The sequence below is a fragment of the Apium graveolens genome, chromosome 6 (genome assembly GCF_009905375.1).
Source record: "Apium graveolens cultivar Ventura chromosome 6, ASM990537v1, whole genome shotgun sequence".
Classification (NCBI taxonomy): Eukaryota; Viridiplantae; Streptophyta; class Magnoliopsida; order Apiales; family Apiaceae; genus Apium; species Apium graveolens.
Genome location: NC_133652.1, coordinates 248,413,662 through 248,424,245, shown reverse-complemented (window position 1 = coordinate 248,424,245; position 10,584 = coordinate 248,413,662). Strand labels below are relative to the sequence as shown.

General features: G+C 35.8%; 2 protein-coding genes across 7 annotated transcripts; one reads left to right on the top strand and one right to left on the bottom strand.

The window, feature by feature from the left end:
- Positions 1 to 319: 319 nt before the first annotated feature.
- On the top strand, positions 320 to 2,181 carry LOC141665879 (uncharacterized). The gene is made up of 5 exons (XM_074471862.1): positions 320 to 677; positions 886 to 971; positions 1,429 to 1,527; positions 1,682 to 1,950; positions 2,061 to 2,181. The coding sequence occupies exons 1-5, from the start codon at positions 320 to 322 to the stop codon at positions 2,179 to 2,181; spliced, it is 933 nt and encodes a 310-aa protein (XP_074327963.1).
- Positions 2,182 to 4,965: 2,784 nt separating this feature from the next.
- Positions 4,966 to 9,746, bottom strand: LOC141667037 (uncharacterized). Of its 6 annotated transcripts, none has more exons than XM_074473347.1 (4): positions 6,071 to 9,746; positions 5,864 to 5,895; positions 5,492 to 5,580; positions 4,966 to 5,202 (listed from the first exon to the last, which is right to left on the bottom strand). In XM_074473347.1, exon 1 carries the CDS (start codon positions 9,461 to 9,463, stop codon positions 6,140 to 6,142), a length of 3,324 nt encoding a protein of 1,107 aa, XP_074329448.1. In that variant the 5' UTR covers positions 9,464 to 9,746; the 3' UTR covers positions 4,966 to 5,202; positions 5,492 to 5,580; positions 5,864 to 5,895; positions 6,071 to 6,139. The 6 variants fall into 6 exon arrangements, with proteins under 6 accessions (XP_074329448.1, XP_074329449.1, XP_074329446.1 ...); XM_074473345.1 differs by lacking the exon at positions 4,966 to 5,202 and adding an exon at positions 5,209 to 5,379; XM_074473346.1 differs by lacking the exon at positions 4,966 to 5,202 and adding an exon at positions 5,209 to 5,376.
- Positions 9,747 to 10,584: the final 838 nt, after the last annotated feature.

Sequence of the window (10,584 nt, the reverse complement as noted above, 5' to 3'; positions counted from 1 at the left end):
GTTTAAGTTAGAGACAGATGTTGATCTTATGTTTATGTGTACATTGATATCTAACAAGGAACGACCTGGGACTAATAGGAATGTAGAGGATTTGTAACTCAGCCTCTGGAGCCATTAGAAATTGTTCCTAGCCAAGAAGAAATTAATATGGCCAATCCATTTGGACAATCTACACAACAAGAAATAGATGAGGAATAGTAGATAATGGAATTATAGGGTATTTACAAAGATTTCTCAGATCCTGAGAATGGTGATGAGTATGAATTGAATGAGAGTGATAGTGATGATGAGTCTTGGCACTCAGATGCCTCTAACAAGGATGGGAGTGATGATGGTCTGGTGTTTGAAAAAAAATGTTGATAAAATGGTGTTTGAAGATCATGACACCCCTGAAGAGCCTAGGAAGGATGACAATGTGGGTACAGATGAGGAGAGTGTTTATGCTAGAAGTGATGATGAGAGGATGTCGCCTAATTCTACTGATGAAGATGAGCCAAATTTTTCAGAGTTCAATAAAGATGTGGATTTGAAAAGACCTGTTTTTGAGTTGGGTATGTTGTTCAAAAGTTCCCAGATTTTTAAAAAAGCTGTAAGGAATCATGCAATCATGGAGAGGAGACCAATTGAGCTTGTCAAAAACTATGGAAGGAAGATCAAATATGTGTGCAAAAAACCTTGTAAGTGGACTGTTTATGCTTTTCCATATAATAAGACTACAACTTATCAGATAAGAACATTGGTCAGAAAACACACTTGCATGCCTACATTTCAACAAAAACAAATCAATTCAGTTTGGCTTGCAGAGCATTATGAGAAGGAAATCAGGATGAAACCTGAATGGCCTGTTAAAGCTTTTCATAAAAAAAATATTCAATGACTTGAAAGTGGAAGTGTCAAAGCATGCTGTTTATAGGGCTAAGACTAGAGCACTGCTAAAGATCAATGGCACAAACAAAGAACAGTTTGGTCAGGTATGAGATTATGCATATGAAGTGAAGAGGGTTTTTCCTGAGAGCACTATCAAGATATTGTGTAAAGATCCAGAGTCGGGTGAACATAGTGGGAGGTTTATGAGAATGTATATTTTCTTGGGCCACTGAAAAAACATTTGTTCAGTTCTGCGGAAAATTAGTTGGCCTAGATGGTTGCCACCTTAAAGGACCATTTGGTGGGTAACTCTTGGCAGCAGTTGGGGTAGATGCCAATGATGGCATGTACCCAATTGCCTGGGCAGTAGTGGAATCTGAATCTACAGAATCCTGGAAGTGGTTTATAGAGCTATTGAGCCAAGACTTGAAGATTCAAAATGATGCATAATGGACCTTCATCTCTGATAGGCAGAAGGTAAATGTTATTGCACAATTCCATTAAATATGAATTGTAACCAAATTGATGCAACATAGTAATTATTTTTTATGCATAATGCAGGGACTTATAAATGCACTGGAGGGGGTGGTACCAAATGCAGAACACAAATTTTGTGTTATGCATTTGTACCAAAATATGCATAAGGAATTCAAAGGACTGGCATTGAGATAACTACTTTGGAAGGCTGCAAGGTCTAGCACTGATTGGGAGTTCAATTTACATATGAATAAGATGAAAGAGGTACAAATGGCATTATACTTATTTTGGTAGTATATCTTTAGCTTTGTCTTATACATATATTTGTGTGTCATAGATTGTTGTTAAGTGTCATGAGTGGCTAATGGTCAAGCCCAAAACACAGTGGACAAGGGCAGCTTTCAGAACACATGCTCACACTGATATATTTGTTAACAATCACTGTGAGGTGTTTAATAGCTCTATAAGAAATTTTAGGGACTTGGCTATAATAACCATGTTCAGAGAGTTGCACAAGTCTGTGATGAAAAGAATCCAAGTGAGGAGAGATAAGTTTGCTTCAATGAAAACAGTCATTTGTCCTAGTGCTCTTAAGAAATTGGAAAAGTAAGTACTCCCTTACTGGATTCAGTATAATATTTTTGTTCTAATATTTGTCCTACTGCCTTTAAGAAACAGTAATTTGTTCTAATATTTCTGTCATGACTTATATGTAGAGCAATTCAGTATGCTGGGAATTGTGCAGTATCATTGTCTGGAGGCACCAAATATTTGGTAACTTGCACAGATGGGGGTCATGAGCTGGTGGTTGACCTACATAACAAAATATGCACTTGAGGAAAATGGGATCTTACTGGGATCCCATGCTATTATGTTTGTGCATGTATAGCTATTAAGAATGAACCCTGGAAAATGCATATAAACAACTGTTATAGCAAGGAAGAGTACATGAAGGTATGTATTTTTCACAAATAATTAGTATTCCTTATACTCATCATAACTAAATATTTCATTTGTTAAACAGCTCTACAATTGTACACTGAACCCCATTGTAGGACGTGAATTTTGGCAAACAAGTGCTGAATCAAGGCCCTTACCCCCGAATGTCAAGCCCCCTACAGGAAGGCCAAAGAAGAAAAGGGTTACAAATAATGATATCCCATCTGATGCCACAAAGCTAAGCAAGGCTGGTACAGTTATGAATTGTCATTACTGCAAAGCTAGGGGCACAATGCCAGGACTTGTGTTGCTAAGGTAAACTTGAGGTTCAGTTTTTCATGAAATATTTTCTTGCAATTTTGAAGTCTTACTTAGATTCATTGAAAATGTACATAAAAAATGATGCAATTAAAAAGGCTGTCGAGGAAGGAACTGTACCTAACATAGCCAAGTCAACTTGTGTGTGTAAAACATGCAACAAACCTGATCATAATTCAAGAACTTGTGCACTTAAGGTATAAGTTTGTATATTATGATTTATGTTCTTAGGATAACATTAGTGTCAACTTACTTACATTCAATGAATTAAGAGAAACAAAACATGCAAGAGGGCAATTCTTCTACAAATTCCTCAACAGGTCAATACCAACAAAAAATACCTGAGATGATGCAGCATCATGAAGAGAGACAGATTCATGAAACCCAGGGAAGCTCAAGGACAAACCATGGAAAACAACCCAAAGAAGAAGAGATGAATGTCATATTTCATGCTTGTTGGTGTGTCTAACAAGAATGGTGGTTTGGTAGTAATGTGGGTGGATATATTTATGATTGTATTCTTTTATGGTTGGGTCTGTTAATTGCCATTTTGTATGGCTATACATTTGCAAGTTATATTTTATGTGTCATTACGTTTGTTGGGTCTGTGATAGCTGGTATTAAAGGCTTCAAACCTTCCTTTTGTCAGCCAGTTTTTGGTTACCAGGACAGACTATTCTATTACCAACAATACATTATGATGGATTTATGATATCTAACCAAACACGTTTATGTGTGTATATTGCATTTTTCTACAAGTCGATACCTTACTTTGTATAAACATGTAATGATAGGCTAAACACACGGTTAATTAATAAACATAATCCATTACACTATATACCATTACAAGATTTAAATATCTTCTTTTACATATTCAATCGATGGTACATTCCAAACAAAGAAGAAGAAAAACAAAATCATTAAAAAAGGCAGCCTAATTTCCATCTTCTAATTTCCAATTTAGTCTTCTCCACTTCAATTTGTAGTACCCTTCATCTTTAGTAGCCATCTACCCATCTGAAAAATCCACAACTTCGACTACCCAGAACACAATCAATAAATTTTCGACCCCCGTTTGCCTGTGTTCTAGCAGTCCTCTTCACAGACCAACTTTCATAAAAACATTTTTATGTCATGGTGTGTAAGATTAGCTTTACCCCGGATGATTTTTAGGATGGAAGTGTTAATTTTTGGTATTGTTGTATGTGTTTATATAGAGGAGAAAAATTCTATGGAGACCACTTTTTATCGGAGACCTTGGAGACCACATATGTTCTGCAATCAAAACACTATAAAATTTATTATTTTGTGATGTATGTTTTACGATTATCACTAATTCATTAAAATTATTGAAGATCATTTAAGTTTAATAAATAGAATGTGTATGTTCTGCAAACTTAACATGTTTTGCAGAATAAAATATTTTTGTAATGTTTTACATGCAGTACATATATGATATTCAAGATTTTGAATAAAATAAGGATTTTTGTAGAGCATGATTCGCAAACTAATATGTTTGGCAATATTTTTTTGTAATATTTAACTTGCAGAATATAAGTGATCTCCAAGGTCTCCAAAAAAAAGTGGTCTCCATAAAACTTAACCCTTATATAGAGATACATCACTGTATATGAGAGTAATAACCGTTAAAAATAGAGTTTAACCTTTTTATTTATCATCTGTTAGATGTAACTGACGGAATGTAATCGCGTGTTAAAAATATTAAAATAGAGTCATGCGGGTGCCTGTTATTAAGATTGCATATTAAAAATATTAAAATTGAGTCATGCAGGTGCATGTTATTAAAACACAGCCAACTTTAGAGCAAGATTTTATTAGATTTGAACATCATTATTAACTCGTATCTTTCGCTTGCAGTGTTTTTGTGCCTGCTTTTCCAAAAAAAATTGTACTACCAGGCTTTCGTTTCATTTAACCGAGTTTTACACTATCATTAAATTACCGGGTTCTCATTGTGTAAACATCTATTCTAAATTTATATCTTCCTCCCTCGTCTCTATGACTGTCAATATGCATGATAAAAATTGCATATTTGTCCCCAATGTAAGAAATGATAAGGAGATCGATGTAGTTACCTGCATATTTCAATTTGTTATCGTGGAATAAAAAGAGAGAAATACAAGTTGCAGTTTGTCATTTACCTTCACTCTGGAGAAACTATAAGACTCCTGGGCATATGAAATCCAATTTCTTTAACTTGACATGTTTCCGGCGTAAGGAAGCATAAAACTAATTTTGTTAAGAGTGTCCCTAATGGTTGATGGCAAGGAGTGCCATGACAAGAAAGGAAACTCTTGTTCTAGAAAAATGTACTACAAAAAACCAAAATAGACACCATTACTCTGTAAAATCAAGGGTTATTAAGCATAAATGTTTGTTCAGGAAACTTCACTGTTCATTAAGAAGAATAGAGCTCAAACAACTTCATACATATTGAGTATTATGAAACAAATCAGTCTAAGCCTATTAACCCAATAGTCCAGCCCAATCACACCACATGACATCTGCTAAATTATTCAAGATTACAGACAGAAGGTTTCCCCGCCAATGCCAGCTCCGCAACCGTAACAAACTTTCAGTCTGTTACTTGTGTATATAAACATTTAGAGTAGATAGTTTAGTGTGTGAGAATTATGTATAGAGATTGTGATACAATAACAGAAATGTATCGTCTTCTTCTTGTTCAATAAAGAGTTTACGGATCATATAACTTTGTTGATTCTTTATGCATAATCCGTGATCTTGCTTTGTATGCTGCTTCAGTTACATAAAATAACAATACACCAACCAACCATGTTTAATAGATAAAAGAAAGCCAAAAGAGGCTTCATCTCAAAGTAATTAAAATGCATGAACTTGCACTAGTTACCATTGAATCTAGAGAATCTTTATAATGGCTGTGCCTGTTATTCCAACAACAGTTGACGGTTGATAATTGACTACCCTTGCTGTTATGCACTTCATCACATTGTTTTGCCAAATCGTATGTCAAAGAAAGGAAAATTGGTGATTATAATTTGAAAACATGTAAAACATTGTTGTATATTCATATGGTGCTACGTCTCGTGTCTCATACTTACATATCCCGATATATTCATTGACTGTACTACAATTTATAGGACCTAACTTAACCTATATAATTCACAATTCACAGACACCTCATCCTAAGAAACCTTGTAAATACATGAAGGACCAACAGTGTATGGGATTTACAGCCTTTAAAGTTAGATTAATTTCTGACCTGTATTTAAGCAAATTGGGCCAAAACGATACCTGGAGAAATGATAAGCAATATTAGCATGCCAAGAACAATAGAACTAAAAAGAAATGACATGTCCCTATTAATAAATCAAATTAAAAAATCGGAAGCTGAATAATTGAACTAGAAATCAACAAAAAAGCCTTCTTTTATACTATTAATATAATGAAGGAAGGAAATGAAAAGAACCTGGTAAGCCGCCTTCGGTACGGATATCAGAAACGTGATCAGCATAGCCAGCAATGTAAGTCTACGCAGTCAAGATTGATTAGGGAGCTGTGCAAATGTTCCAGTATTTGGGCTGCAGCCCCCAACCATCATGCTTTCATACACTTCATATGCACGATCTGGATTTCCTGACAGGCTATACCCTCGAATTAGAGCATTATACGTGAATACATTTGGTTCAATACCCTTGTGTTGAAGTTCTTCATACATTTTTCCTGCTTCTTCTATCATCCCTACAATCCCAAGATTGAGAATTAGAGAATTGTAGGTGTACAGGTTAGGAACAATCCCTCTGTTCTTCATCTCGTCAAGAAGAAACAGAGCTTCCTCTATTCTTCGAGATCTTCCAAGGCCATTGATCATAAGGTTGTAAGAGACCAAGTCAGGATCAAGACCAGATGATTTCAACTGCTCAAAGTAGTGCATGGCATCCTCCGCTTTCCCCTCCATACAGAGGCAATCAACAAGTATAGTGTAAGACTTCAGATCTGGTCGTATTCCCTCTTTAACCATCTTATCAAATAGCTCAAGAGCCGTCTCCAGATCACCTGTTTTCCCAAACCCATTTATAAGAATATTGTAGATAGCGGAGTTTGGTTGGCATCCATATTCAGTCATCTCCTCAAAGAAAAGCATTGCTTTATTTAATTTCCCCATCTTTAGAAGACCATCTATAAGAGGACCATATGTACAAGGAGTGGGAGAGAAACCTCCGCTCATTAGATCATAGTATAAATCTATGGCCCTCTCTACATTATTAGACTTAACAAGACTAGAAATGAGTATATTTTGTGTAATTGCGGTAGGCGTACATCCCTTGTTGACCATCTCTTCATATAGTACAAAGAGTTCTTCCATCTTCCCATATTTCCCGAGATCAGCAAGCAACAAGTTGTACATGGAATTGTCGGGGGCACAACCGGCATTCTTCATGTCCGTAAAAAGCCCCCAGGCCATCTCCCTAAGATGAATTTCAAGCAGACCTTCAACTATTAGGTGATATGCTTCTAAAGATGGTTTAATTCCAAAATGAACAGAAAACTTAATGAATAGTTTATGAGCATCAAGGCCTTTCTTTTGCCTGCACAAGGATTTCAGGATAGGTACCACTAAGGAAATACTCCTGCCAATACCTTCAGACACTAATCCTTCAGCAAACAAGATGGAATGATCTGTTGCAGCTTCACTTGTAATGCTCTCCATTAAGGCATTCCAGAAGTGGTTGTCGCACTTGTTCCTTGAGCGACTTACAAAATTCTCTGTGATCTTTAATGCATCAACAACCCTCCCTTCTTTGACAACACTAGGAAGGAGAGTAAATAGCGTGACATAATCGGGGTAGAGCCTTTTCCGCATCTGATGGAAGAACCAGAATGCATCATTTACTCTGTTCCCTTTAGCCAATCCATAGATGATTGTGTTATAAGTAAAAACATCGGGTGTGCAATTTACATTTGTCATGTCAAAAAGCATCTTCAGCGCCAAATTGACCTCACCGTTCTTGCAAAGGCAGTCTAATAATGTATTATATGTAACTGTGTTTGGAGGGTTTCCATGTATAGTCATGCTCTCAAATAACTGAATGGACTCCTGTACTCTACCCTCCTTCCGCAATCCTGCCAACAGAGTGTTGTAGGTCACAACTGTAGGAGCAAGTTTCATCTCTTTCATTTTGGAAAACAAAGACCATGCCTCATCTACTCGATCAGCTTTGTAAAGCGTATCAATTAGCGAGTTTATAATCATGACATCTGGCTTACAACCGGATTCCATCATCTCAGAGAGTAACAGAATTGCTTCATCAATCTTCCCCGCCTTGCTATAGCATTTCATCATCATGTTATAGGTAATTTTATCTGGAGCAAGTCCACTCCTCCTAAGTCCATGGAACATTGTTTTTGCCTCATTAATTCTCCCCATTTCAGCAAGACTGTACAATGAAGCATTACAAGCGACAATGTTAGGAGCAATGCCGCATACTTTCATTTTCTCAAATGTTTCAAGGGCTTTCTCTGGCTCCGCTATTTTTCCATAGTAATCAATAAAAAGTATGTAAGTGTAGGCAGTAGGTTCTATACCAAGAGACTCCATATTATTTAATAGCTCCAGTGCTTCGTCTAATCTTGTCAATCTTAAAAGCCCGCTGATTAATGTATTATAAGTCTGAAGATTAGGAAGGATGCCCTTCTTTTTCATGACATCTAAAGTAAGAAATGCTTCATCAATTTTCCCAACTTTACATAAGGCACTAATGAGCACAGTGAAAGTAACAACATCTGCAGTATAGCCATCAGCTTCCATCTCAGACCAAAAGTCTCTTACAGCATCCAAATCCCCACAGTCACTAAACTTATCCAACAAAGTGATGTAAGTTACTTGGTCAGGCTTGTGGCGGCTAGCTTTCATTTTTACAAAAACTTCCTTAGCAGTATCCAGCTTCCCTGCATTACACAGCGCGTCAATAAGAACCGTATATGTGACAACATCGGGTCCACAACCCTCACGATCCATTCTCTTCAATATCATGTATGCCTCGTCAATTTTCCCAGCCCTCCCAAGTACTCTAATGCATATCGTGAAAGTGTATACATTTGGCCTTAACCCCAAACTCTCCATCTCTGCTAATAAGTTCATGACAGTCTCAATATCCCTCCTCTTCCCTGATGCTACCATAAGAGCAGAGTAAGTCTTAAGACTGGGTATTATCCCCTCCGACAACACTCTTTCATAAACCTCTAAAGCCTCTCTACAAAACCCAGACTGAAGAATCAAATGAATTAACCCATTATACGAGTACCCATTTAAAACAAAACCCGCATCTCTCATCCGTTTAAGCGCATATGGAGATTGACGTATCCCACCCTTTACATCAAGAACACTAAATATGATCATATAAGTATTCAAACTCCTATAAATGATTTGCTTCTGCATCAACTCAAACACCACAACCATATCATCAATCCTCTCATGTACTCTCAACCGCTCGAGCATATAATTACAACTCTCCGTAGTATGAACAACCTTAGGCAACTCAGCAACCGACAAAAACACCGAAAAAGCTTCATCTAAATCTTGAATTGACTTAAGTACCATAATAATTTCCTCAGAAGAAATTTTCTTTTTACTTATCCCACTAACCCATTCAGAAAAATTCGAACTTTTTATCGAAACCCGAAATTTACCCACAAGTTTTTTCCTATGCTTCTTCCAATTCACCATTGACCCAAAAGGCAACACCTTTACACTCTCAAAGTTTCTACCTTTATCAAATCTTGAACTATACAATTTACCATTTTGTACATGCTTAAAATTATTACAACAAAATGATGAGGAACAAAGAACAATCACAGCCATACATGAATTATGAGGAAAATGCAGCAACCATCAAGATAAAAAAACACATAAATTAGTAAGTAATACAACTTTGCATGCTAAGTGTTTGTGAAAATGCTTACATGAACCAAGAAAATGTGTTTGTACATGAATTTGGAGGTAAATTTACTTACCAGTAGAGAGTTGTGTGGAAGCATAAGGAGAAAATTATGAGTTCAGCTGAGAGTTTCTGGCCATAAACAAGTAGAAGGTGTTCTTGCTTGGTTTTTGGATATTTTTGTAAGATTTTTGCTTATTTTAAAAAAAAAATCTTTTTTTTCCGTTCTTTTTAGGACGTTGTCAAAAAATATATTTAAGACATTTATCTGTCACATAACTGCAACTAGAAGGAAAGCTCGGATAAATTAATAAATTCAGAGAAATGGGTATCAAACCCTAAATTTCTGCGCGCAATTGTTGAACGGTTAAAAAAGGATAACTATACTTTTGGTTTTTGTTACAGGTTTGAGTCCCACGAAAAAAAAATTTATGATTATACCTCCTAAGTTAGAGTTTGTCGCTTAAATGCGGATTACCTTAGTTCACGTGATTTGTAAGTTATAGCGTGAGCCCGTTGGATTTATCTAATGCGCACCTGAAGGGTAGCGGTTGTGGGTCCCTTACGATAAAAAAAATACTAATTATTTTTTCTTAACCAAACACTAAGTATGGGGATGAAATGGCTAAAACTCATACCTGATTTCAGAATTTGTCAAACCAAACGACCATTAAGTCATGTTAAAGGAAATCGAAAAAATAAATTTAATTATTGTCGAAAATTATAAGACATCTGGTACCAACTTTAGCATAATTTTATTATTTTATTATTAGTTTCTGTCGAAAATTACGTGACATCTGTTCCATTTCGATGACCAATTTTAGCATTATTTCACTATTAGTTTTCGTTTTTGCTGAAAATAGTTGATTCTTTAAATTAATTTTACAGAAGTACTATTTTATTATTTTTTAGAATTTATTGTGGGATAAAAAAGTTTATACAAGTGTACGAGGCAAACGAGTAACAAATTACGTCGCAATACCTCATTGAATAGAAAATTCTATCCTGCGAAAAAACACATTTAACAGAGTCTACATTTTTAACA

Excerpts from the sequence above, each read along its gene's own strand:
- LOC141667037 (XM_074473347.1), bottom strand. The coding sequence starts at position 9,463 with ATGGCTGTGATTGTTCTTTGTTCCTCATCATTTTGTTGTAATAATTTT.
- LOC141665879 (XM_074471862.1), top strand. The coding sequence starts at position 320 with ATGGGAGTGATGATGGTCTGGTGTTTGAAAAAAAATGTTGATAAAATG. Across the intron at positions 972-1,428 it reads ACAAAGAACAGTTTGGTCAG|GGACTTATAAATGCACTGGA; the intron begins GTATGAGATTAT and ends TGCATAATGCAG. Across the intron at positions 1,528-1,681 it reads ATAAGGAATTCAAAGGACTG|ATTGTTGTTAAGTGTCATGA; the intron begins GCATTGAGATAA and ends TGTGTGTCATAG.